A 27,735-nucleotide genomic window follows, 5' to 3' on the forward strand; every position below is an offset into this window, starting at 1 on the left:
GATCAGAACCTTTATTGAGGTTCCAACATAACCACAACAACAAGGTTGCATCCAGCCTGTAAAAGGCAACCAGATGGCTGCCTGGCACACTCCAGTATAACGTTATTTCAAGTCACTGAGGGATTAGTTAAAGAGGACGACTTAACGGAGTTCCAGCAATTCAGCATGAACACAACATGGCTTAATCCTGCAACCTCTCTCACAGGTGTCACACGTACTCATGGATTTCCATGTCTGGTTTGCTGAGCCTATCAGTGAAGCTTATAGCACACAAGTATTTGCTTTACAGCATGCTGGGGGAGTGAGCTAACTAGCTGCTAATACCATTTCACAGCAGCTCCAGCTTATAGACCCCATCTCATACCTAATAAATCATACAGACTGTTACAGCATAGCATCTCATTTAGCATGTTTACATGTTTGAAGCTCAGGATTAGCATAAAGAATGCTGTAAAGCTGGACAGAACCAACCTGCTGTGGAAAGAAGTGAAAAGATGGCCGGAAATTGTTTTTATTTTGCATAAAACACTTATTTTACTCAAACTCCTCCCTCACCAGTCACCTGTCAAGTCCGCACAACAAGGGCTTAGTGAGTTAATTGAAGCACTGAACTGTCTTTGAACTTAAGTCTGTAAGATAAACAAAACAAGCTTCGGAGATTCAAAACTTCAACTAACTTTTATGAGTTATTTAGTGTCTTGATAAGTAATTAATGTGAGATCTTTAAATTTCTAACAGAACGTTTCACTTTTGAGCTCCTACCTCTTTCAAAGAGCAGTGAGTGATTCCATCTGGAGCTAAGACTTGAATCCTGAGCACAGACACAGTTCTTAACAGGACTAAGTATACAAGTTTGAAGATTTAAAAACAAAATCCCAAACAGCTTATTTTTGTTTTTTTGGGTTGACAGAACCTTTAATCTGCGACAAAAACTGGGACACAATTCACACAGTCCTGGTATTTGGAAAAACTGGTTTATTTACCTTCAAAAGAATCATTTTTCCTGTACAAAGGGGTCATTTTCTCTGTGTCACTGAGGCAACATGATGTCAAAAGTCAGGACTTGCGCTGACACTTTGCACAGTGTTAAGTTGGTACAAAGGCTGCCCCTTTTTTTCCCCTCATGTCCTGAGAGAAAAGTGACCTGTCGCTCCCAGTCCAAGTGGAACAAGGTTGGAAGGCTCTTGCAGTGAGGTTAAGTGGGTCCATCCAAAATCATCATAATAAAAGCAATAGGGGTGAGCCTCAGGACTCGAGTCGACATATGGGACTGTCGTAGACCATCTGTAGGTTCACCTTGTGTCCGACCAGTTCTCTGATGTTATTGATGCCGTACTTAATCATTGTGGGCCTGTGCAGGGAGAGCAGAAGGCCAAGTAAGCAACAGTTGTAGCAGCCAGAGGCCAAAGTGTTTGCCATGAGTCTAATTCCAGGTCTGACAGGTCGTAGGAAAAACAAGAGAGGGTGGCTTAAAGAGGGAGGATTACTCACAGGAGATTAAAGAGTCCTCCTGTGCTCTCGAAGTTTTTACTGTTGTAAACTTGAGCATAACTTTATTATATTAAAGGGACTCTCCACAAATAGCTGTGGTTGACAGATAAGCTTCTGTTGGGTGGTAAATATGTACAATGCTGCCCTCAATGACTTATGATTCCAAAGCTTACTAACTCATATTTATTTAGTAAAAAGTAAGTAAGCTGATAGATCATAAATTATAAAAGGGAATAATCCTTACCCTACATCAAATATCTCAAATGTAGGTCAGAGAACTGATGACGTGCACAGACAAACTGGATCACATATCTCTAATCCTCAAATGGAAAGACTGAGAGATTATTAATAAGGTGTACTTTTAACAGCCAGGCAGAGTCCTGTATTCTCTGTGAGCATTCATCATGCCTTTACCTTTCCAGGGACAGTCCCCAGGCGATTACAGACACGTCCTCAGGTAGACCCATGGGCAGGAGCATCTCTGGTCTGAAGACCCCTGAGTTTCCCACTTCCACCCACTTTTTGAGTCCTGTGTGAAGAGAAAGAAACAATCAATAGAGGAAACTGAAGAGCTGTCTTTACAAAAAAAGAATTTTTGAGGGGTGTTATCGACTCAGTGAGCCAGGCATCTCTCAATCAGGATAATGACGTTTTTGTAGCGATTTCTTTTACTTGATATAGTCATCAAAAGGTCAGATAATGAAATTAAATGAAAGCATCCAATCCTTTTGATTTCATCTGATAATGTGTCGAGAAGCTCACGTGCAGAAAATATGATGAAAGGATATGGGTACACAGATAAACTGCAAGGATGTCTATAGAAATGAATCATCGAGAGAAGTTTTACCTTCATGGTAGCTGAACACTTCCATACTGGGCTCTGTGTATGGGTTATAAGCTGGTTTGAAGCGAAGTTTGGTAATTCCTAGAAGACAAACGAGACAGACTTGAAAAACACAGAAAACTTGGAGAAAATGTCGCTTTCTGGGTCTACCCTTTTGGTTATTGTATTTTATACAGGTATAAATAAATGGTTTTGCATGAATGAGCATCAACACTTATTTCTTAGGAATGTTGGAGAAAACATCAGGTTGGATCAAACTTTCTTACCTAACTTGGTGAAGAACTGATGAAGGATGCCCATCAGGTCCCCCAACGTGAGCCCATAGTCAGCTACCACACCTTCAATCTGGTGGAACTCAGCTAAATGTGTGGCATCTAGGGTTTCATTCCTGAACACGCGGTCGATGGAGAAATACTTGACGGGCGTGAACTTCTCCTGGTGGATAGTTGCAAAACTTTTTTTCAGAGATAAATGCTTGAGAAGGGATGAAACCTACCAGAAGCTACACATTTGTGTGTCCAGTTTACCTGTTGTGCAAGTTTGTACAACATGCGTGCACTGACAGCTGTGGTGTGAGTGCGGAGGATGTTCTTCTGAGCCTCCTCTATCTTCCAGTCATACTTATACCTAAGAGGCAGCAGGGTATTAATGACACTGATGTAACCTGACGTCATGTTACTCACTGAGCAGACATGTCTCACCCTTGTGAGCCAAAGCCTCCCTCTGAGTGGACCTTCTTCACTCTCTCCAGGTAGTCCTGTGGGAACTCATGGGCGAGTGCTGGGTCTGAAAGAGTCACTCAGAATTAACAATTCATAACAACTGGATGAGGCTAAGGGCCATGCCAATTCCACACCTTAGCTCTTGTTTTACCCCTCAGCCCTTGGTTTGCAATTCTCCGTAAGATCAAGAGGAAGGGCTAGACAACCCTGGAAACGAAGACAAACTGGGACCTCACATGAAACCAAGGGGTATGACGAATTTCCCATGATAACAATATTTTATCAGATATCTAATCCTTTGCTACTCCACCTTATTAGTAGCCATGTTTTGAAGTTTTGGTTGTATTTTTAAATTGCTGGTTACAACAATCTACCTAACTCTGCTATAGCAACAACTACAGTTGACCAATGTCAGACCAGGGTGACAAATTTTACAGCAAAGAGACTTCACTACAATGTACTGCATTTCATGAATGATTAGACAGCTAAACTGCATTCAGGAGCTGCATAGGCTACATAAGCTATGAAAGAGCAAACATTAAGGTATGTAGAAGCTATATAATATAGCAAAAAGAGGGGATGTTCAACACACCAGACAGGAAGAAGGTGTCATGCTGGTCTCTGGCTGGGTGCTGCTGGGGCTGGAACAGTGAGTCGAAGTTCCAGAAAGAGCTTTCTATGAAGTTGTTGGTTGGCATTTCTGTAAAGCTACACAAAAAAAGATTTTCTGTTCACTTTGAGTGTGTGTATTTGTGAGAAAAAAAGAGAGGGCAACATCTTTTTTTCCAACTCACCCCATCTCCAGAAAGATCTGCCTGAACTGTGTTCGCACCTTCATCAGTGGGTGCAGGTGTCCACAGTCAGGGGCCACGCCTAAGGCTTCAAAGTTGTAAGGTTTGAATGTTTTCTCTTTCCAGCTGCCACTGAAAAACAACAAAATGACACATGGCTTTAAAGGAGGATGATTCTACGTCTGATTGACCCGTGGCAAAACAGCTGTACGCAAAACAACAACTCTTAACTTTATGTAACTGTACTAGATTCAACTGCTTTGATTCATGTAAATGTGCCTCTGGGACTAAACCCTGTATTACCCAAAGTTATGTATAAATTAGATAGCAGTTACCTAACAAAGCAACTTCACTTCTTTTACAGTCACAGGATTATCTGCAACCCTGTAACAAAAGATAATATTCTTCAAGCTTCATTTAAGCACTGTTAATCTAGATCAATTTCCATTTTGGGACAAGGAACATTTGTAATCTGCTTTTAGCTAAATCCTCTCTATGATATAATTTCATGCAAATCTGAGCTAAGAGTTTTGCCTTGTTTCTAGTACTTAATGATCTCTGGTCTCTAGTAGAATACTTGGGAGAATTGTTTTATGGCACAGTTACTTCAGTTTGTCCAGTGACGGTTTCTTTGAATTATTTTTTTCATGATATATTTCACTCACAAGAAGTATACAGCTGGATATAAGGAAAGTCAACCTGGAGAATATTGTTGTTTTGTACATAGCAGTTGCTACATGCAGTTGTTGGTTTGATGTGTTCACAGTGGAAAGCTAACCTCCAACAACAAAGGATATAGAGACACAATTCAAAAGCATCTTCTCACCTCAGCTTTAAGAGGCCTGCACACAGTTTTTAATGAATCTTTTCAATCACCACATTGGTTTGTTAATCACTTATTGCATCTCTATACATTTGTCCTGCCCTGCCTTTAGGACTAAGCCCCCCTCTTTGGGCTTGTCCCCTTTGTGGGCTGAGTTTTTTCTGTGTCTTCATTCTGAAGTCCTTCACACCGTCACTGATGGACAGGTGAGGGCAGACACGACACGTCTTTTGTATATGTTGGTGAAGTAGCAGCTTTACTCACTTTGCGATCATCTCAGGTGTGAGCTCTGCCTCCTGTTTGGTAACGGTGGTGCTGAAGGAGTTGCCTTTAGAGATCCAGTATGACTTCACTGTCCTGAACACAGAGACAAATAATTATACAGAGGTTTTGTTTTGTATTCTTATCCACTCATATGACCACTGCTGTCAATTTTGCTGTTCTGTAATGCCTCAGGTGTGTCTGTCTTTGGGATGGGTTTCACACATTGCAGAGCATGTGATACTTAGGAGCACTGCCTCTTCACAGCCATGTGTTTTACGCTCCATGGTCAGCACCCCTTGATATTATCTTAGGAGAGGGATGTGAGTTGGATCAGCTTGAATCGTCTGAGCCCCCTAGTTCATGAGAGACTGTTTTCTGAATAAGAGGATTAAGGAAATATCTGACCTCTGGTATCAATCCAGAGTACACGTTGTTACGCCATCGCCAATGACACACATGTACCAAACCATGTGCACATTAAATTTAGGACTTCAGACTACTTTCGCATCATGGTTGCACAGCAAAAACTGAAACCTAGCAGGAGTTTAAATCTAATATGGAAATTTAGAAAAAAAAAAACTTGTTTGGTTTAATGAGCCTCATTCACCTGTCGAGTCCAGACAAATACATAATTGCAGGTTGCTGGGAAACAAGAGTGATGGTGGATTTTCTTGTAAAGAGTAGAAGGATCATCATCACTACTTGGTTCATGCAGGTATCCTTTTGGTTCCAAAGTGGATGAAACTTCATCGTCGCTGTCATAGTCACTCATTTTGAATTTCCTACGCTGCCTCACAATCCTTAGAGTACAAACAAAAGAATTACGATACTTGATCAAACTTACACGAGGCTAAAACCGGCGCCCGAAGCATAGCTTGTTTACATTCCCTACAGCTGAAAGGAGGAGGGGGGACGGAGCGCACTAGCGCTGCCCGTAAGGACACATGAGTTAGTTAGGTCCAGATAAATGTTTATATTTCCGAAGACTTAATGCACTTAAAAAATATTTTATGTATCGTACTCTTAAACTGTGGTATTACTTTTTGATTTTAGTTCTTGTAGGCAGAGAAAATAGCCTTTGAATTTGGTACCGTCTGTCCCTGTTAGCGTCTATTTCCTCGTCACCATCGATTAAAGTTTGTGTCTTACTCAGGGAGAGGAGACAACTTTCTACTGTATCTAATGTCCTTAGTGGTCACATAGAGCTCATACAACCCCACTTCAAAAAAACTGAACTATCCCTTTAAGTCCCTAGACTTTTTCAATCATCAAATACTTAGAACATTATCCATGTTTTTCATACTGATATTCAAACTGTAATTTAAAGTTTAAAGCTCTTTTTAGTCTTATGTCAGTGTTATGTCATAATCATTCCTCCCCATGTATAAATAGCCAATTCGGGAGAAGTTTTAATTCTTCATGTTGCACAAAAGGAGACAAGAAAGGAACTCTCAGGAATTTGTATTTACCAACCACCCTTTGTTTTTGGGGTTAAACCCTATTTTCTCAATCTTTTTCTAACCTAAATGACAACATATTATAAAAATCTTGGTGATTAGCTACAGCACTGATTAAAAAAACACATTTATAATTCACAACACTTCTATAATGCTTCTTAAATACATGAAGACAGCAGGAAAAGCGAGTTCCACAAACCCTTTACTGCCATCTACTGGTAGACCAGGGTAAACAACCAGCAAATGTGGGGCTTACACTTCAGACAGCAGCTTTCTCTTCTTCAGCTCATTTTTGTCCTTCTCCTCCAGCTCAGAGCTGCTGCCTTTCTGCACCAGGAGAAGCTTTTCTCTCACCTGGTCTTCAATGTTCTCCACCTGGGGACCAACACACAAACACACATACTTCAACTTAGATAGGCATTCGCAGATCGAAACAGACCAGTATCAAGGCTTGTTGTATACATACAGCCTTGAATATCCTTGGGCCGCCCTCGTGCGTCTTGTCCACTTTGATCCACTTGTTGGACATGGCCTTGCTGAAGCCAATCTTCCCAAAGGACAGCTTCTACTCAAGGAGGGACAGAGAGATGCAACAATGTTGACAAAAAAATCTACAATCATTCCAGTTTGTCCCTTTTGCAATAACACTGGTACTTCAAAAAACTCAAAATTATATTAATTGAATGACAAGTAGGAACTTCTTCAGTCATTTCATGAATGATTTGAAAATCTTTTTTAATTGTTGTCTATTACATCCACAATTCCATTACATTCAAAGGAAAAAAGGTGAACGATGCTAGTGAAGATGTGAGCACATGTATGTTTATTTGTTTGTTTGACACGAGCAGGTTTCCTGTCCACCTGTAAACACTCACCATAAGTTCACTCTGAGCCAAACCCTCCAGTGGGATGGAGCCAAACACCCGGGATTCATGGCTTCCCTGCTCGGCAATCTCCTTGCCCTCCTCCGTCACCTCCCAGTGCTTGGATGAGCGCAACTCGGCTGAGATGATCTGAGCATCACAAAACAACAACAACAACAGTTCAGTCGTTTTACTAATACATCAAAGGAGTCGATTTATTTAAAAGAGACTCAATGAGCTGTCAGTGTTGAAACTGCTAAACTGTCATCTCAGCCCTTTAAACCCGACGCTCCTATTGCATCAGTCAAACTAAATCCACTCAGTTTGACGGTTACTAGCTAACTTCCGCTGGACCTTATGGCCAGAAAACTCACGTCGCCAAGAGCTTGAAGACTCTTCACGGCTCCCACGATGACCTGGTGGTCCACCGCGAGGCTGTTCGCCACTTCCAGGCTGTCCACGCCATCGTCCACCTTCTCGATACGCCGTAAGAGCGTCTCCACCACACCGGTGTCAGCCATGCTGGAGCAGTGCGAGGCTCTGGGGAGACCGGACGTGACGTTGTTTTCTTCTTCTTCTGCTTCTTTTTCTTTGTGGTACTTTGGCAAATGGCAAACAACGAATTGACACCCAGTGGTAAGGAGTGTCGCTCAGAACATCCAATCTGTGATACTCCCCTTTGGTTAGAACTACTTCTACTACTACTAATCATAACAACAACAACAACAACAACAACAACAACAACAACAACAATAATAATGATGATGATAATAATAATAATAATAATAATAATAATAATAATAATAATAATAATAATAATAATAATAATAATAATAATAATAATAATAATAATTTATATAGCACTTTTCAACACAAGTAACTATGTGCTTTACAATTAACAGAAAAAAAAGGAAATAATAAAAAAAAAAAGGATCAGTATTCAGTAGGGGAGACTGGGTATGGTCTAAAACTTTTTGCTTCAGTATTTCTTAACTCACTGAATTTTTGCAAAGTACCAACATTTTCTTTACTACAAATGACACCAATTCCTCTGCAAACTACCCCACAACCCGAATAGGTTGTAACACATGTTGGGGTAAGTTGTTACAGTCAGACCAAAAAAAGCAAAAACAGAGGTCATGCCCCTCTGACAGAGGTTTATTGAAACAGAACAATCCAGAGCAATGTCTCTCTGTGACTGACCATAACTCACTTCCTGTTTGACTCAAGAGTTCATCCTTAAGAGTATGTGTGCTCAAACACTACAGTGTAGCTGTGTAAAGAATACATAGGTCTAACCAAAACTGTGTGTGTGTGTGTGTGTGTGTGTGTGTGTGTGTGTGTGTGTGTGCGCGTGTGTGTGTGTGTGTGTGTGTGTGTGTGTGTGTGTGTGTGTGTGTGTGTGTGTGTGTGTGTGTGTGTGTGTGTGCGCGTGTGCATGTATATTTTCAATCAAAGCCACAAATGGTTTGTTTATCACCCTGGGGCAGTGTTATTTTATCTTATTTTATTTTTATTTTTTTGAGGTGCAACGTTTCCTCCTGGCCCTCAGAGAAAACCTCACTGTTGCTCCAGTAACTCACACTGGGATATCACTGGATCCAGTAACCTACACTAGGATATCACTGGACCCTAAGCTTCTGCTGTGATTTGAAGTAACATGGCAGATACCATGTGCCTTTGTGACTGATCTGACTGACATACTGTTCTTCATCAAATGTTTTTTTTAAAAACATCTGCAGACACTGTCAGTCTTTCTTTTCCACAGCCTAGATATTCTGTAACATTATTAAAATAAAAAAAAAAATGTTCTTAGTTGTACATAAAGTGATGGCTCTGACACTTATTAAATATGTGTGACAACCCACCCCATCCCTGTCAGCCAATGGATTGAAATTAGCACACACATTTTGCTTAAGAAACTACAGTTTATTCTGATATAATTCAAATGGTTTTATTTGCAATGGTACAAGTACTAAACGAAATATAGTCCAAAAATGTCTTCCCTATAAATCTTTTTTTTTCTTTCACTGTAGAATATGCATATCCTTGTTTCCAGCCCTGACAATCACCATGTGTTATCAGGGTGGAAGTGGGTAAATATTGAAATGATCAATATCCTATCCCTGATTGGTGGAATTGGTGGCATTACAACTCTCCCATGTCACAACCATACCCGGTCTCCCCTATAAGACAAATCATATAATAAAATAGATCAATAAAAGCAAACTAAGGAATCAAGATAAACAAGGAGCACAAAAAAGATAAAATCACTAAATTAAAGATTTTCTGTTCAAAAAGTTAAAGTACTGACATGTAAAAAGAAAAAAGTCTGATCTTCTCTGGTTGGTATCTCATACTAGCCTAAAGGGATCCAGATAATGAATCAATGAAATCTCAAAATAAGATAAAAAACTATATAAAAATCAAACATTTATCAGCCAGTGTTGCCGTATCAGCTGTCTGGATTAGCACTGACCTGGGAGCAGTTCCCTCAAGTCCGCTGATTCACGCCGTTTCATGTGTGCGTGGCAGTGATGTCATACAGAGGAGGAGTCTGCTGCATCCACACAATCTGTTGGATCCACACAGATGGACGCATGCCTTCACACCTGAGAACTTTAGACCAGTACAACCAGCGTGGGAAGTTTTTGCTATTTGCCTGAGACTTATCTGCAACTAGTTTTTACAACAGCCCGATCTGACGGTGGACGTCGTGGACCCAGCAGGATTTTCAGGGACACCTGGTGAGCTCCTAGCAGGTGTTGAGGGCACGCGCTCGGAGGAAAAAACATGTCCAATGGGAAAGACGCAAATGCTGAGCAAAAGTGAGTACGGCCTAGCTTGCTAGCTGATCTGTTTTTCTTTTTCTGTATGGATGATTCTTACACAGGATACTCGAATAATAGATGGCTTATTTCCTCATCTCACACTCTTTCCCACACAAGATGGCACAGTTCTTCTCCAATAACACGTACACCCTCAATACCTCACCTCACAATATAATGGGAAAAACATATCATGCTGTACTACTTTGTAATTGGAGTGAATGAAACTCACTTTTACTTTGGAAATAGTGAACTAAAGTCGCTCTGGACTGCGCATACATGCGTGTGTTCATGTGTTTATCACAGGGCACGTACTGCTGCTTTCTCTACACCCCTTTACCCCAACTCAAGCTGTACAGTATGTTTGCATTTTCCGTGTTTGTGTGTTTTTGGCAGCTCCTCACAGATAACTCTGAAGGAAAGCCTGGATGAGTGTATGGAGGCTTTGGATCTCTTCCTCAACAACCACTTCAGTGAGAGCCTGGAGAGACTGCGGCCAAGGTACCAGACAAATCCTGAGCCACTGCAGCTCCAAGTGGCTCTTAATATTTGAGTGCAACATTTGAACTCCATTTTTGCAGATTCATAGTGGTTTTAGTGTCATATCAGCAGTTTTTGGCTGTGGTTGATAACAAGAAACGCCTGTGGTGAGAACTCAGAAGCAGTGTGCTGCTGTCAGAGACATTCGAGTGGCATAAGTAGGGCTTCAGTTGTCCAGGATATGAGGTGTTTGCTGAAGCTGACGCCCAAGGTCTGACTGATTCAACAGCCGACAGAAATTTAACCCTGCAAAACAAACACAGCGCACAAGACATGCACGGATGGCAGATAAGATGAGAAGAATAAAGAGAGCAAGATGTTTACTCTTTATATCTTCTCAGCTGGGGAAAATGCTCAGTTCATACAGAAGCTCTGCTCTTTACCTGTGCTGTGTTTGCTCATGGTATGCTGCGTATAATGCTGATCTGCACTCCTTGTTCTCTGTAGAGTGAATGAGAGCATGTACCATGCTCTTATTTACGCCACAATCCTGGAAATGCAGGCGATGATGACTTTCCAACATGATGACATCAGCAATGCAGGAAATACCATGAAGTGTGCCCAGGAAGTCTGTCAGAGGTCAGTCGAAGCACCTTGTGTTTTTTTAAGGGGCAGTCGGTGAATCATAAAAGGCAAATTAACCTGAATGCATTTACATGACCTGCTTTGGACAAAATGACCAATTTGAATAGGTTTGCATGAGAGGAGCCACTAAAGTAGTTGATATAACTGTGTCATTTTGGTGCCGTCATTCAGAGCTGCAAAGACAGGGCCTTGGCTGTAACATTTATTTATTTATCAATTTTTTTTTAGATTTCGGCGGAAATCCCCTGGTTTGGTAAACAAGTCAGCAGGGGAATCACTCACTGAAGGTAAAAGGCTTGGTTGTCTCTTTCTTGTTAAAATCCGTCCAAAAACAATGAACACAGTATGTGAAATCTCATACCTGTATCTCAGTTTACTTGATATATAACACTATCCAACAGTAGAAGTACAAAAAACTATAAACAAAAATTAAAAACAAAAAATGGTAAGTGTTTTTGTTATACATAAAAAACAAATAATTTTAAAATTTCGTGCCAGCAATACTGTTCAAAAATGCTGGCCTGTTCTTACCATTATGGAGCCATGTTGTTGTAATGTGTGAAGAAATATGCAAAGTCTTCCCTGAAAAAGCATCGGCTCTTCAACTTTGTCATTCTCCTCCCCACTGCTGGAGATTTCTCTCCAGCAGGTGCAGATAAAAAGGCTGGGAGGGGGTTTGGGGGTATTAGAGTGCCTGGGGGTGAATGGTGGACCAATCAGGTCAGACTTGCTCCGGATTGGTCAAAAAAGGGAATCGCTGATGTCGGCAAATCCCCAAAATCCAATCAGCTCGTTTTAGGTCAGGATTTTACATTCACAAGCACTACTTAGTACAGGGTTTGTCATTAATATCACATTTTGTTGGCTGGGAGGAAAGCCAAAGACCCAAAAATTTCACTAAAAGACCTAATAAAGTGATTTTTGCATAATATGGGACCTTTAATCTGCATGCATGAATGCAGCATGGGAAGTGTTTTCAAACTCATGCAGAGATTTTTACTATTGAGTCATTTCTGTTTTTAATACAATGTGGCGTCATGGCCAGAAGATCGCTGCCATTGTTTATTTGCCCTAGTCTGGAAATATCCTAATAATAGCACATTTTATAAATAAGGGATTTCTCGAAAATAAGTGTTTTTCTCAAAAGTCTAGATAAAATAAAAAACGCAGAACTAAAAACTAACAATAACAAAAAACAAAAAGGGCTTTTCTTACAAGGGCCACAAATCAGAGCCAAAGTTGTCTGCAGTTTTAACTATCAGGAATCCTGAATTTTACAAACTTCAGCACATTGTCTAACCCAATGTCGAGCACAGACAGAGACTGGGGCAACAATTCACAATAAATCCACCTGCCGCAGACTGAAGCTCCAGCCAGCCTTCTGAAGCTTGCGCTGGCTAATTGTCAGCTTCCAATTGGTCTGGTTGGCCACAAGACTCTCCAATCCTCCATCTCCTCTGGCAGCCTGAGGGAAAGGAGCCTTATTTCAGCCTTTGTTTTGGCTGCTGTCTCTTCAATGCTCCCTGCCCCACAAGCCCCCTCTCCTCTGATTGGCCAACCTATGTCAGAGTCAGAACTCGGATAGACCGTGATGTTTGAGGCCAGCCCCTCAAACACGTCATGAACAAGTCAGAAGATCCTTATGTGATCACTTAATCATTTCAGTCTTGTGAAGATTGTGTGTCTCATTTTATGTCTCATTCTATTTTTTGAATGGATCATTTTGAGAAGTCCACCGGCAGATGTAGGGATCTTTTTTATTGCATATTAATTTGCAGTGGTTTGAAACTATGCACATGAACATCCAGCATTGTAACTTTATAGTCATGTTTAAAATATGAGGAGGCAGAATAAAAATGCAAGAATTCTCCTTTAATGTGTGCAGCTTGTGTGTGTGTGTGTGTACATACATATAAATGTGAGTGTGTGATTTTTCCAGAGCAGCTTCATGCAGAAGTGTGTTATGCAGAATGCCAACTCCAAAGAGCTGCCCTCACCTTTTTGCAGGTGCAGTAGTCTTATATCATCTGTATGTCCCGCAGAAAGGCGCACAGATGCCATTATAAATACTCATTTTTTATTTATGGGTATGTCTTTTTGCAGGATGAGAATATGGTGAGTTTCATCAAAGGAGGGATTAAAGTACGAAACAGCTACCTTATTTACAAGTAAGTGTTAAGAGAAGAGCACTGTATTCAATTGTGTCATTACCGAGTAATGTCAGTGAGTAATTATAGTTAAAACTTCTGTTTATTTAAAAAGCCAAACCTGCAGCACTTGTTTCAAAGCATTCCTGTCAAAGAGGAACAACGCCAATTTCTCAAATCAACTATGGTTTATTGGTCATGAAAAGTAAACCTGAGCTAGAGGAAATATTGTTATGATATTGTTGTCGCTTTGCATGACACTTCCTTAGAAATAAACATTATTTTATGTCAGTAGAGCTCTGTCAGATCATGATCCCTCTTTTGTAATATGTACCTTTCAAGTTTCCTGGTTAACAACACATTGAAGTGCAGTTGCACCTAACCTTTAAAACTCACATGACAAACTGTAATATGCTGTTATTGCTCAGCTGTGTTGACATAAACTTCTTCTGTCGTTCAGGGAACTGCATTCCTTCATAAAATCTCAAAGCTTTCTCCAAGGACCAAGCCACCTTCACTTAGATGGAGGAATATCATTTGGAATAGGAGCGTTCAATCTGGTATGTCATGAAACATTATTAAAACACCAATGTCTGAGAGTATTTTCTGTAACTGTTTGTACCATACATTCATCACTCTGTCTTTATTTACAGACACTGTCTCTGTTCCCCCCACGAATTCTCAAACTTCTGGAGTTTGCAGGATTTTCTGGAGACAAGGTGTGTTGTATATTCATAAATCTTCCTTCTTGAACATTACTTATAATCTGACGCACTCATGAAGATTTATACATGTGTGGTGCTGTTTTAGGAATATGGTCTGTCCCTGCTTCGTGATGGTGCAACAGGAATGAATCTGCGCTCCATGCTGTGTGCTCTCTTGCTCCTCTGCTACTACACCTTCCTCACATTCATACTCGGTAATACTTATTCACACTGACTCATCATAACACGCATTTGATGATTCGTTCTGTGTTTTAACTCATCATGGATTATCCCCGTTTCATCCACTCAGGCACGGGTGAAGGAGAGGTGGCTGAAGCTGAAAGCCTTCTGAAACCTTTTCTGCTTCGCTATCCAAGGGTGAGTAGCAGTAAGTGGCTTCTGTTCTCAGAGTGAATCACTTTCCAGGGAAAACTTGGAACTTTCTGTTTCGAAATAAGACAAAATGTGAAAAGATGGCTGTTTTTTTTTTTTTGGGGGGGGGGGGGGGGGGGCTTTTCATCTGCACAAAGCAGTTGTTTTGGTGTAGGTGTCAATTTTCAACTAATGAATGTGCAAAACTGGCAAATCTCTCTATTTGCTCAGACAGAAAACATGTTTCTTTGATTTCGGTCGACTTTGACAGTTGACATATTTACTGTAACTCTTGACTGTATATTAAAATGGATACTCTCTGTCTGGATCGGGTTGAAGCTAAAATAATTAAAGCGCCTCCTGCTGACTGCCTACTGTCATTGCAAATTAGAACCCTTGGTGCGACGTCACAGAAGTGGCTATGACTCATGCATCATTTCTTAAATTCATTTTACATGGTTTATTTAATAGGGAAAATGCACTTTACACAGTACAACTCCTGCCTGTTTCAAACAGCTGTAGTAACTAATGCTTTGCATGTAGGGATAATGGTACGGTGACCATATTCTTAAACCCATAACAAGGACAATCTACCCGACCTCTTTGAGATTGTGCAAAGATACCCAAAGATACTTAGACGACATAGTAGCTTTATAAACCACAAGGTTCTCTGTTTCAGGTGAAAATTTTCTAAACACAAGTAATGCCTCACAAAATGCTTTGATAAAAAGAAAAAGAAAGATAGCCAAAATATGTTTCTCTTACTCAAAAATATGCATGTGTATGTAATGTCTCAATATCTTAATTAAACAAAAACAAGGTTTTCTCCAATTTTTTTTTTGTAAACAAAAGGAAAAAAAAGAAAAGGAGAGGTCATTCATCCATGTTTTAAATGGTTAATGTAAAGGTATAAATAATGACTCAAAATTAAAGAAAAAAATTAGCAGTAGCACATTCTTCATTTTTATGTCCTCCCCCTTTCCTATCTTTGTCTTCTTTTAGCCTTTTGTGGCATGTGGCATGCATGCTCAACATCTTGACAGGTAGGAACATTGGACTAATGCAAGTGGCCGAGAGCGGCGCTTTATTATAAATTTAATTGTTAAAAGCTTAGCAAACCCCTGACATTTTAGGGAATTTTATTAAGTCCCTACCAGACATTTATTTTGATTTTAATTCTTTATTTATTTAGGACAGCCCCTTGAGATTCAGCATCTTGTTTTCATGGTGGTTCCAACACAAAACATATATTTCAACATAACAATTACAATACGCAACATGAATTAAAATCATACAAGACAGACAAACCATATTTACGGCTCTTCTTGAGATACACCCCTACATACCCCCCATCCCAGCACAAGCATACATTACAGAATAATGAGGTTATAAGAACATTATACCACCAGAGAGCATTAACATAGTATTGCAACAATAGATTAATAAATCAATCAATAAATAAATTAATGGAACATAAAATTAATAGAATTAATAGATGAATCCCCTAAAAAACAAAGAAAAAAAAGCACAACTTAACTTTAACATAACTGATGTAACTTTATGACCAAAAAGAGGACATGTCCAGGCTAAAGAAGGCGTATCCTCACTCTAGATTATAGCTAATACTTGTTGTACACTTAACAAGTGAAAGGAAAAGATTACCTAACATAAAAGACATACATTTGCACATATGGTTGAAAAAGAAAAAAAGATAAAATTCACGATCGACAGCTGCATTGACCAAAAAGGGCTTAGTCTGTGTCAAATCAACACCTGGATCAGTTCTGCTATGGACCTGATTCACCAAAGTGATTGTGAGTGTGATGTCAGCCCCTCGAGGCGTCAAGCTAAGCTGCTTGTACACACGCCTTGGCTCCAATACCATGAACGTTGGCGCCTGTGAAGGTGATCTTTTGGCTTCAAAGCTCACAATGGGCAAAAAGGATGTGATTGTCTCTCGAGATAGTTTTGAGTTTTGAGAAAGTGTAAAACCTTAGATTCAAAGTGTAAAAAGCAAATGTAGCTTGTGATGGTGTCATCAGAAAAATAATCGGAGATGGGCCGATGTCAGTGAAATAATGACATCAAAATTATTAGCAAAAATTTATTACAAACAATCCCCACTTTTAGGTTACAAATATAAGTCTGTTATTATCCAAAATAATCCAGAAAAATCCTTTTAAGCCATTTACTTTAAGATGTGGTGAATGTGTTGTATTTATTTATTTTGGCTGGTATTTCCCTCTCATCTCTTGTCAGGTTCTCATTTAATCTTGTTTATCTTTACATACTAAGATCATACAGTCACTGAGACTCACTGTTTGTCTGCCCTTACTTCAGTCACTCATCATTTCTCTTTAATCTGGCTCAGCCTGACATCCACCATGATAACTCTGGTCTGATACTCAGAAAAAAGCACCAACTTTCTGCCATTCCACCTGCACCTTCATACCTCCTTCCCATCACCCACACAAACATACCCAACTGTGTTTTTTCAGAGTCACAATCCTTGTTTCCGCTCCACCTTTTACCTACATGCCAGCCCATCCTAGAGAGCAAACTGAAAGCTCTTACACAATGTGTACCCGACCAAGAAGTGTCTTGTTTAAACATTTCTTAAGAGCTGTTACTGTACCCTAAGACTGCTTGCAAACAGATGAGAATTTAACATGACGTATGTTGACCTAATCTTACGAGCTACACTGAAGGCTGATCATTTAAACTGTGTCTTTCTCTTCAATCCAGGGGGCGATCTTCCTCTTCTTTGCAGGACGGACTGAAGAGATAAAAGGAAACATTGATGGGGTATGTAATACAAGATGCAAGAGTGTTTATATTGTGTACTTTAATGATTTGCATTTTCTTTTCTCAGACTTTACATACCTGTAAACCCAACAAACCTTTGTTAGTGTAGCAGAGAAATTTAGCCAAATGTTAACATTTAATATGCAAAATATCTCAAATGCAGCCTGACTGTTGCATGTCTTTGATGGGATGCTGTGTGCGTGTGTGTGTGTAATACCCTACTAGGCTGTGGCTCTCTTTGAAGATGGCTGTAAGGCACAGCAGGCATGGAAGCAGTTCCACCACATGTGTTACTGGGAGCTGATGTGGTGTTTCACATACAAGCGAGCGTGGAAGATGGCGTACTTTTACGCAGACTTGCTGAGCCAGGAGAGCCGCTGGTCCAAGGTAGTGAGCATAACACACAGCACACATCACACAGCGTAATAATAAACAAATCTACATATTAATAATGTTAGACTATATTATTACTAGTTGGCACTTCCTCCATGTGGCTGCCTGTTACAGCAGCTCTCTCTTCTTTGTCCGTTTCTTGCAATTTTTTCATCTCTTTTTCATCATTTTTGCATTTGGAGTGGATCATTACTCTGTATGGTTTATTTTTTGTTTGTGGACACTAAACTGGTTGTGTCTTCAGGGATACTTCTACTACTTTTGCTCCTGTGTTTGTCTGGATATCCTACATGTAACCATGGCTTGCATCGTTTACATGTCAAATCAGCTGTTAGCAGCCTTTAGCATGTCAATGCTAACGGGTGCAAGGCCTGATGATTTCCCACAAGGGGAGGAGAAAGAGGTGAGGATGTCGTGCTGGTTCTCAGGTGTGAGCTAAGAAGTGAAGATTTCGACCTCTCCTTCCATCCATCGTTATTGAGAACGTAAGATCTAACTCCGATAAGATGGAAAAGCTAGCTGTGCTAACCCAGCAACAGAGGGAATACCAGAAGGCGGTGTAGCATCATGCTATTCACAGACATGGCTAACGGAGCTAACATCAGACATAAACGCCCACATTGGAAGAACTTCACCTGCTGTGAGCAGACAGGATCTAGGAGACAGAGATGGGGCATGACTGAAGAAGCTCAGTCCTGGACCCTGTGGAGGTGGAGACTGGCTGAACTGGAGAATGATGGACAAGCTGACATCATCTATTTTCTTATGGACCTTTTTGCACTTTCTGTACACTTTCTTTCTTTAGTTTTCTTGATTGCTGTCGTGGCTTCTCCTGAATTTCCCCTTGGGGATAAATAAAACGTTTCTATTCTATTCTATTCCTTTCTATGTGTCATATATTTTAGGGAAATAGTTAATCTTGCCTTTTTGTTCCTCCTTTCAGGCAATGTATGTTTACATGAAAGCTGCTTACCTCAGCATGCTGCCGAAAGATGAAGCCAGGCCGTTTGGTGAAGACGAAGTAGAGCTTTTCAGGTAAACACAAGCAGCAAAACTATCAAATATTTTAACTTGAACTCAGAATGGTTGTCCAGAAGCTCACAATAACACTGAGTTGAACCAATGTGTATCTTTGGAGGACTGTCTTTATGACAAAAAGTCAACTTTTTTTTTTAAATGCAAGCCATGTACCAAAAGTTTCTGATGTTTTTTCAAAATGATTTAAGAGACTCCGAAGCACTTATGAGAAATCTGTTGGAGACTAATATCCTGGATACATATTATCTTATCATAACATTTTCTAAATGCATATAGAATGCAGAGTAAGGTGACATTGAATAGGAGTCTCAGACTAAAGCGATGGACAAGGAGGAGACTCACTAAAAATAGAAGTTAAGTGATCAAATATAGATAAATGGAGTTTTAAAACCCAAACATAGGGTTGCAAAGGGCTAATTTGATGCCCATCCCTTATTGCATCAGACATTTTTGCATTCATGTCTGCCTCTATACAACTAAAATGTTAAATACCTGAACATGTATATGACCAGGTAAATGCAGATATCCCCAAAAAGTCAATTTCTGTACATTTCTCAAAACTCCCATGTATCTTTACAACTTTAAAAATTCCCTGAATTTTGCAACCCTACTTGAACATACTTAATGTTTTGTCTTTTTTGTTCTTGTGTCTCCAGAAAAGTTCCCATGTTCAAGCAGAAAATAGCCGGGAAGTCCCCCCCAACTGAGAAGTTTGCAATCCGCAAAGCTAGACGTTACAAGTCCTCTAGCCCAGCCAAGCTCCCTGTACCAGTTCTGGTAAAAATTCATGCACAAAAACTTGTGTCAAATGTTTGACCCACAAAGCCTCTTTACAGCATTCTTCTTCTTTATAGGAGATGATGTACATGTGGAATGGTTTCAGTATGATTAGCAAGCAACCAGAGCTGACTGAAGGCATGATGCAGACTTTGATGGAAGCAGAGCGAACGCTGCAGGATTCCCCAGGTAAGGCAAACTGTGCGCCACAGCAAGCCTCTCATAGCTCAGTAGAGCTGCTGATGATAAAACATCTACTTCCTGCTTACAGAAAACGATTATTCGGTGGATGATCGCTGTGTAATCTACTTGCTGAAGGGTTTGTGTCTGAAGAACCAGGGTCTTCCACAGGAAGCAGAAGAATTATTCAAAACTGTGTGTTCCAGGTGAATGCTGAAGGATGCATTTTGCTGACATTACAGTAGAGTTAAAAAGCTTTTTAGTGGAGTTATTTCTTCCTGTTTGTCCCAAGTATTTATTGATGAAGTGTCAAAGAGCAGCTCATACCTGGATGTTTTGATAATACAATGTTTGATTAGTAAAAACACTGACCGTCTATGACTAAGAGGATGTACTCCAGCTTGCCTAAGGTGTATGTCTGTGTTGTGTAAGGCAGGCTTGTGGGAAATGTTACTGTGTGACAAAGACAGATACTGTATAACACCTTCCTCATGTGTTTGCTCTCAGCGAAAAGAAGATCAGGTTTGACCACTACTTGGTGCCCAACACTCTGGTGGAGCTCAGTTTACTCTACATAGACCAAGGCAGAAGGAATGAGGCTATTAAACTGCTGCACAAAGCCAAGTAAGTTATTTCTATCAACAATATTTATTCATTAACGTAACATCAGAGACACAGTGAAATCACGAAGATACAGTCACATTACAGATGTAGGGACTGGAGTTTCATAACATTTGGCAACCCAACATGCCCATCGAGGTATTTATCTGAAAGCAGATAAGTCAATTTTAATAACATGTTAGATAAGCATAGATAATTTCTTTGGAGCTCAGAATTTAACAACTTTTAACTGCAAGGCTGTTAGAAAAGGCCAGACAAACAGTAGATTACATCTCTTTGGTATTTCATTGTAGAGGAAAAACTGGTCCCTGCATTCTTTTGTAGGCTTGATTACTGTAGCATCTTTACAGATCTCCCTCTTGAGTCCTCACTGAGACCAAGAAAGTGGATCACGTTAGTCCAGTTCTGAGGTCTTTACACCGGCTCCCTGTTTGTCAGAGGATGGACTTTAAAGCACTCCTGCTGGTTTACAAAGCAATGAATTGATTAGGGACAAAATACATCAATGATCTTCTAATCCAGTACAAACCATCAAGATCACTAAGGTCATCTGGATCAGGTCTGCTTTCAGTCTCAAGACCCAGAAACAAACATTGAGAGGCAGCATTCAGCTTCTATGCTCCAAATATGTAGAACATACTGTTAGAGAATATTAGGTTTACTGAAACACTTAGCTCATTTAAATCCAGGTTAAAGACCCACCTTATCACAGCTGCTTTTTATTAGATTATTTTAAAATATCATTTGAATACCTTTTTTTTTTACGTCGCTACTCTTCACTGCGACTTTTATGCTTTTATCTTAAAATATGTTTAACCTTCTTTTTTGTTTTATTGTGTTGTATTTTTTTTTTTGCTTTTTAATTGTCTTCTTTGAACATGTTTTGCTGATTTGTATCTCTGTGAAGCACTTTGAATTGCCTTGCTGAAATGTGCTTTAGAAATTAACTTGAATTGCCTTGACTAGAGCAGCTTCAACGACACTAGAGGTCGCTCTTTGCCTTTTAAATATGAGTCTAATAGGCTGCCGAAACCGACATCTTTACCCTCTCACTGGGGACATGACTTGGCTTCTTATAGATTGATGTTTTATAACAAAAAACAAAACAAAACAAAAACCTTCTGCTCTTGTTGGATGAAAAATTATTCTAATTATTATTTTCTAACACTTTGCAACCATTTCTCTCTTGAATAAACTTGTAGAAACAACTACAAAGAATACTCCATGGAGTCTCGCACACAGTTCAGGGTCCACGCTGCTCTGGCCAAACTCAAGGCAGAACACACTGAGGAGGACGAAGCTCACATGTAGGAAGAAGAGCCTTCTTCATGGCTGTCTGAGCCACACTCAGACACTCTGGACTTTTTATCTCACACATGTGCCTGTTTTAACTTGTTTCATTTTTTAACCTTCAAGCATCTTCAGCAAGTGAGTACAGGACAATTTAACAAGGTGTTCAGGTAAACCATTTTAGTCACTTTTGTCTATTTGTGTAGTTAAAAAAGAAATGTATAAACCATTTTTAAAGACAGATTCTACCATTGAGTCTGCTTCCTTGATACATAGAGTATCAAGTGCAGGGTACAGCTTTAGTCTGTGGACATTGTTTATCTTTAAATTCTAAATTAAAATATACTACATTGAGATTTAAGCTAACTTAAGATATATATAAAATGAATTTAATGACCAAATGGAATGTATTTTAATGATTTTGTTTTACTGTACTGGAAAAGCTATAAGTTATTAAATAATTTAGAAAATATGCTGTATGATATTTGAATATTTTTAAAGCCTTTAGCAAAAATACTTCATACAACTGTTTCAAATCCTGTTTGTTAACTTTATGGTAGAAATGTAACCCTCGGACTGCAGCCTGTTCACTGTCACAGTGAAGAAGAAGAAGATAAAACAACCGTAAACTGCAGTTCTGAGCTCGTTGATAACAACTTTTAAAACTGAGCGTTATTGCAGCTTCTAGGTAGTGCTAGCACTTTCAAAATACTTCAGAATGTACAGATATTTTTGCACAAATAAAGTCTACATATGACCATCTGTGGTTTGTCTTGAATTTCCTTCACATATAAATTTTGACTTTATCATGTAATGTTCATGTTTAAAGATGCAAATCAGTGAATACACAGTTTAATATATTTGAAAAGGGGCAACACACAATACAGAGGACATTTATGCTTCACAGATGTAACAACTGTTGACTGTTTTTTGTTTTTTTTTACAAAAGAGTAAAACATAGATTGTGATTTTTTTAATCCTCCCAATACAGACACTGAAACATCAGTTTAATTTACAGATTCTCTTTACAGAACAGTCTGTCAGAAGTGTTGTACAAAACACCATCAAACTTTTTAAATAAAGTTGGTCTCGACAGAAATTAACATCTGTAATGACCTTAGCGCAGACTATGAGGAAGCAGCTGGAGGTGTTACAGGAACAGCCGCTTGCTCCTCTTTTAGCCTGCGCTTCAGTAGCTTTTGTTGCTTCTTCTTCTCCTTTTCTATTTCAGCAACCATTTCCAAGAACTTGCTGCTGCGGTGGTCCACAGCGTAGCCAAAACGTTCTCTGGCTTCTGTCAGCAGCTTGTCACGTTGAGCTTTCTCCTCCTTAAGCTTTCGCTTGGTTTCACGCTTCTCTCTACGCCAGTCAGCAATCATCTTGGGCATTTTGGCCATGTTGGCTGCTATGAGTTTCTCCCTGCAATGACAATGGAAACAAATGTTACTATTGTTAGCACAGGGCACAAGTCAAAACATGTATGTTGGGTGCTTAATGCAAATTGCATGTGGGATGATTTTCTACAAGTGTTCTCCATTAGTTTTGGTTATTTTTTTATTACTAAAAGGGTAGCCTGCCTCCCAAGTGACCCGAGATTGGTTTCTGAATTCTATTGTTTAGTTCACATCAAATCAACAAAATAAGAAACAAATCGGTAAGCATTTTATGAAATTGAAGTCTTTTCACCTGGACCCAAGTAGCAAACTGAGCATCACTTTTGGCTCTGGAATATTGTGATGAATATTTTCTTAATTTATGACTTTTCAACATTTTTTACAAACATGTCCCTCTATCTTTAGTATTTCTCCTATTTTTACGTCGTCTCATATCGTCTCTCAGGCTGGCATGTCTACCAAGGGAAAACTATTCAACACGTTTATTTATGAAATTATATATTTGTAATCTTTATAAAGATGAACATTTCGACAACATTTCTTCCGAGTTGCATTGTGGGAAATGTGTGGACTCGAATTGATTGAGGGCATGTTTCTGAAGAGGTAGAAAGTTGGAGAATTTCTGAACCCCTCCTTTGGGTAACAAGTTCGTGTTGTTGTTACTTACTTGACCAGCCGTTTTTCAGTTTCTTCCTTCTCTATGGCTTCGATATTCTTCAGCATAACTTCTAACGTAGGGTGCCATTCTTTTTCCTCTGCAATGATCTGCTCCAGCTGCTCATGGCTGGGCCACAGCGAGGCTGGGTCGATGCCCGAAGCGGAGCCGTAGCGACCAAACAGCTTCCTGTCATACCGGGCCGTCTTCTGCCACTCCGGCGTATTGATATTGTCTTTGTCTGGGATATAAGGATCGCGAAGGTTCAGGTTTAGGGGTTTTGGATTATACGAAGCCGTTTGCATTGGAAATCCATTTGGACAGTTTGCTGAAAGTACAGTTTTTGAAGATGAAATTCCCTTTAAAGTTCGAGAGAACACCGACGTCCTCCTGCATAGCATGGACGCCGCCATCTTTCTTCGTCCAGAGAAAGGACCCAGAGCCAGAGGTGACTACTCCGACGCCTGAACGAAACAGTCGACATTTCTCTCACGTCGTTTAACATGCAGGTGTGTACGAGATTATCTGAATTATACAAAGTTACCTCATGTAATGGCAAATTTGGGTACATTTTTTTCAAAAAGTATAACAAAATGATGCTACTTGGTACTTTAAGGCAACACTAACCCATGGCTTTGAAGCAAGCAGCAACCAACGGTCTTAAAATATCAGACAGTCAGTGTTAAAAAGCACCGTATGTCAAGTGTCTGCTCTGTTTATTAACCCTTTTAACAAAATTCATAAATAATATAGCAATATAATTATGTTTCTGATATATTTCATGTATCACATTTGACGAATTTGGCAGTTTTTGCAAGTGTTATAGCAATTTTTTTTGGCAAATATACATTCTTTTTAAAAAATACGTATTTTATAGAATAAGTAGCAATTTAGGTGTTATTCTTATCACAACTTCTTTTTTTAAAAAAGCAATGATTTTCCCTAAGGAACAAACAAAAAATTGTGAGGATAACTTAATGACAGCAGCCATTTTGAAAAGGGCCAAAATACAACTTCAGCTGTCTGTAGTGGAATGATAATCCTTGAGGGGTTGGAATACATTAAAAAAATAATAACAATTTAAGAAGACTTTACTTTGATGAGACAGAGGTCTTTGAAACTCATGTATCATTTGGTTTTGTAGGGCAAAAATATATTGACACCACCAGTTTTCCCAATCAGAGGCACAGCTCATCTGATAGACAGGTAGGCACCTTATAGCTGTTAAGGCCTTTGTACACTGAGTTTGTTTTCCTTTTTTTTTTTTTTCAAACTGATGCATGGAAATTTTTTTTTTTTTTTTAACAAATTCTCCCTGCTCACGACTTGTTTTCAGGAGTGGATGGACTCAGTGTTGTGTTGTACTTTTCTCAAGTAATGACAGAACCGCAAAATCATTGTCTCTGCTTGATGATTCCATTTTTCTTGTACAGCAGTGTTTTGCAAAAAAAATAATTAGATTAGATCCCGCCACAATTTGCTTTAAAACTCTGTTTCATTGACAGAGGGGTGATGTCATTGTGCTTACATCCATTTATTAGTCTATGCTTTGCAGCCTGTAGTGATCACCTTAGTGAATATAATGAATCATCTACAGCAAGTCAGACCTGCCCCTTTTCTGTTTTAACAGGTGAGCTTTCATGCATTCAAATCTCATCAGTAATTCAAAAAAGTACAAGTGTGTTTGTTTGGGTTTTTTTTTTGTTTTTTTTGGTTAGCCAGGCTGTGAACATTTATTTATTCTGCAAAGATAAGTTTTTGTAGAATGGGTGTGTATGTTGCTTTCAGTGCTTCTGAAGTCAAGTGGACACTTGAGGAACTGCAGTTTTTGGCACCACTGTGCTAGCTTCAATTTTTCCCCCCCAAAAACAATCAAACAATTCCTCAAGTCATCTAAGTGGACTAGATCTGATGATGAATCATTATATATTTTTTTTAATTTTGATAGTGAATAATTCTCAGTAACATATATTTCTAAAAAAGAGATGAAAGAAATGGGAGTAAAAAATGAAGGAAACTGGATGATATAACTTCAAGATTTGTAGTTATATTGAGACAAAATAGTCTTTTTGGTCTAACAGGTATGGCACATTGTACAGGGTGTCTAGTGATCAAAATACCAGTGCTGATGGGGGGTCGTGTTTTCCTCTAAACATTCCCTTTGACTTGGGAGTCGCTGCAAGCAGGTGGGCTGTAGCCAAACCATCAGAAAATCTGAGTTGAGTCTCTTTTCAACACCTTTTTTGAACCTTAAAGGACCACTGTGCAAGGAAGTAAACCTATAGAAGAGAGATTCTTTGTTTCAATCCTCTGGCTCCTCCTCCGCCTTCCTCTAATAGCAGCCACCACCCTCCCTCAACTTTTATATTTGATTTCTTTTCAAGAAACGGAGATAGATGGAACAAATGGGGTTGCTCTGGAGTGCCGCACTCACATTCACAGATGTCACCGCTTTTGTGTGGTGGGAGCGCACGGAGCTCTCCATCGTCATTAAAGATTTAGGGTTCCCATGGCAAGGGGAGCACTAGGCTGGAGGTGGGGGTGGGCATGACAGAGGCTTAATTTGGCTTAGGAGCGATCGGGTGCCAAGCTCAGGGCTTTAGGGATCACATCAACGTCAGTCACAGGCAAATAGGCTTGTTAGTAGTTAGACGATAAGGGGTTGGTGGCAAGATGACAGGTCTATTTCTGAGTGAGTGTTCGTGGGAGGAGTAGAGCTATATTAATACATGTTTCAGGAAGTTATGTAGGACACACTCACCTAAATTATGACTCTTTGGCTCTTGAAATTGCATCAGTTTCCACGCTGCATTGAATTTGTAGAGAGCTGTAGACGTTCCCTCTGAAAATATTCAGCAGTTGCAGTGATGCAGATACTGACTGAGAGGTCAACAAAATCAGCAAAACACCTCACCCGTCAGTGTGATGGCCACATCTGGTCATCTGAAGTCAGATCTCTCAGAAGAGGTTAATAAGGGTCGTATTGGACTTAAACCCAAGAGCACATGTGGCAAACAGAGAGCCAGACAGTCAAGGTGCTCCTCTCTCCTCACAACTCAAGGATTACTTTAGACCGACACAGGCACAGAACGTGTCAGATAAACTAGATTATATCAAAATATCTAAAAGACGCAGGATCTGGGAAGATGATTTAGCCTGAAGTTGAAGCTCATAATGTGACATTTTAAAGGATATATTTTTTTGATGTGAGACTTGAGTTAGTTTTCCCGTTAATGTTAACTACTCACAATGTTGGTTAGTTTACAGCATCCCATAGTAGTTCTGAAAACATTTAATCCTGGTATGTAGAGTAAATAAATTTAATGTTTTTGCTGTATCATCGTAAAGATTTGATACCATTCTTTGATTTATACACTTTGATTTGACTTTAAATTGTATTTATCTTTTATACCAGAGCGCTTTATAAATAAAACACAAATACAGATTTATTGCTTTTGTTTTATCAATTTCCCTCTCTCAAAATGATTGACAGACATTATCAAAAAGAAAAGAAAACTCAGTTTTGGTAAAAGTTGTTAAAAGACAAAAAAAGACTAAAGCTTGAAAGACTGATAAAAAAAATTAGGTAAGATGACCGTGGTGTGATAATAAAATGTAACAAAAAAAAATCAGTTAAAGCACTGTTAAATGTAAAATATTTAATGCTGTTGTGCTGTATAGACTCTGCAACAAAAGCCGCAAATCTAAGACATAAAAACCTTAATTTGATGAGAACGTTTCTTTATTGTATTTTAAATTTCCTGCCCATTCAGCAAGTAAATTTCACTCAACATGAAATCTTGAATAAGAGGACCTTGCGATGTATTTGGAAGTGCTAAAACAAGAAGAAAATTGTTTTTAGATGAAATTCTTCATACAAACTACCTGAATCACAAAACTGAGTGAAATATACTGTGAGGGAAAAGATATAATTTTATTCTTAAGTTTAGCACATTGATGCCAAGATGACAAGAAAAATGCCATTAGTTTAGGTACTAATTTGAGAAGTATGGTTCAGATGTTTTTTCTCTTCCAGTTAAAGTGTGTTTGTATGAAAATATAAAGTTTGTAATATTACTGCGTTTAAAACTGTGCCTTAGGATGTGTTACTGAATCAGAAATTGTGGTTTGGTTTGTGTGGCGTCTCTGCA

At 39.2% G+C, this 27,735-nt stretch overlaps 3 protein-coding genes across 3 annotated transcripts; 1 reads left to right on the forward strand and 2 right to left on the reverse strand.

Moving 5' to 3' along the window:
- Nucleotides 1–960: 960 nt before the first annotated feature.
- farsa (phenylalanyl-tRNA synthetase subunit alpha) lies at nt 961–7,846 on the reverse strand. The gene is made up of 13 exons (XM_074695814.1): nt 7,630–7,846; nt 7,268–7,405; nt 6,859–6,957; nt 6,649–6,767; nt 4,936–5,028; nt 3,852–3,980; nt 3,650–3,765; nt 3,037–3,121; nt 2,863–2,962; nt 2,602–2,770; nt 2,339–2,416; nt 1,906–2,020; nt 961–1,351 (listed from the first exon to the last, which is right to left on the reverse strand). Exons 1-13 carry the CDS (start codon nt 7,774–7,776, stop codon nt 1,246–1,248), a joined length of 1,494 nt encoding a protein of 497 aa, XP_074551915.1. The 5' UTR covers nt 7,777–7,846; the 3' UTR covers nt 961–1,245.
- A 1,903-nt stretch (nt 7,847–9,749) lies between these two features.
- Nucleotides 9,750–22,265, forward strand: LOC141809677 (tetratricopeptide repeat protein 39A). The gene is made up of 18 exons (XM_074696825.1): nt 9,750–10,083; nt 10,480–10,584; nt 11,071–11,202; nt 11,437–11,495; nt 13,148–13,215; nt 13,312–13,376; nt 13,816–13,915; nt 14,009–14,074; nt 14,166–14,274; nt 14,370–14,437; nt 17,177–17,236; nt 17,462–17,623; nt 18,573–18,664; nt 19,324–19,444; nt 19,522–19,633; nt 19,716–19,830; nt 20,132–20,248; nt 21,448–22,265. Exons 1-18 carry the CDS (start codon nt 10,049–10,051, stop codon nt 21,554–21,556), a joined length of 1,695 nt encoding a protein of 564 aa, XP_074552926.1. The 5' UTR covers nt 9,750–10,048; the 3' UTR covers nt 21,557–22,265.
- Nucleotides 22,266–22,392: 127 nt separating this feature from the next.
- gadd45gip1 (growth arrest and DNA-damage-inducible, gamma interacting protein 1) lies at nt 22,393–24,056 on the reverse strand. The gene is made up of 2 exons (XM_074696827.1): nt 23,597–24,056; nt 22,393–22,954 (listed from the first exon to the last, which is right to left on the reverse strand). The coding sequence occupies exons 1-2, from the start codon at nt 23,995–23,997 to the stop codon at nt 22,663–22,665; spliced, it is 693 nt and encodes a 230-aa protein (XP_074552928.1). The 5' UTR covers nt 23,998–24,056; the 3' UTR covers nt 22,393–22,662.
- Nucleotides 24,057–27,735: the final 3,679 nt, after the last annotated feature.

This window comes from Halichoeres trimaculatus, unplaced genomic scaffold (assembly GCF_033239565.1).
Source record: "Halichoeres trimaculatus isolate MK-OKI-2021-1 unplaced genomic scaffold, fHalTri1.1 fHalTri1_scaffold_20, whole genome shotgun sequence".
Taxonomy (NCBI): Eukaryota; Metazoa; Chordata; class Actinopteri; order Labriformes; family Labridae; genus Halichoeres; species Halichoeres trimaculatus.

Excerpts from the sequence above, each read along its gene's own strand:
- farsa (XM_074695814.1), bottom strand. The coding sequence starts at position 7,776 with ATGGCTGACACCGGTGTGGTGGAGACGCTCTTACGGCGTATCGAGAAG. Across the intron at positions 3,766-3,851 it reads CAGATCTTTCTGGAGATGGG|CTTTACAGAAATGCCAACCA; the intron begins GTGAGTTGGAAA and ends TTTTTTGTGTAG. Across the intron at positions 2,021-2,338 it reads AGTGTTCAGCTACCATGAAG|GACTCAAAAAGTGGGTGGAA; the intron begins GTAAAACTTCTC and ends CTCTTCACACAG.
- LOC141809677 (XM_074696825.1), top strand. The coding sequence starts at position 10,049 with ATGTCCAATGGGAAAGACGCAAATGCTGAGCAAAA. Across the intron at positions 13,377-13,815 it reads AACAGCTACCTTATTTACAA|GGAACTGCATTCCTTCATAA; the intron begins GTAAGTGTTAAG and ends TCTGTCGTTCAG. Across the intron at positions 14,438-17,176 it reads TTCTGCTTCGCTATCCAAGG|GGGGCGATCTTCCTCTTCTT; the intron begins GTGAGTAGCAGT and ends TCTTCAATCCAG.
- gadd45gip1 (XM_074696827.1), bottom strand. The coding sequence starts at position 23,997 with ATGGCGGCGTCCATGCTATGCAGGAGGACGTCGGTGTTCTCTCGAACT. Across the intron at positions 22,955-23,596 it reads ACTGAAAAACGGCTGGTCAA|GGAGAAACTCATAGCAGCCA; the intron begins GTAAGTAACAAC and ends TTGTCATTGCAG.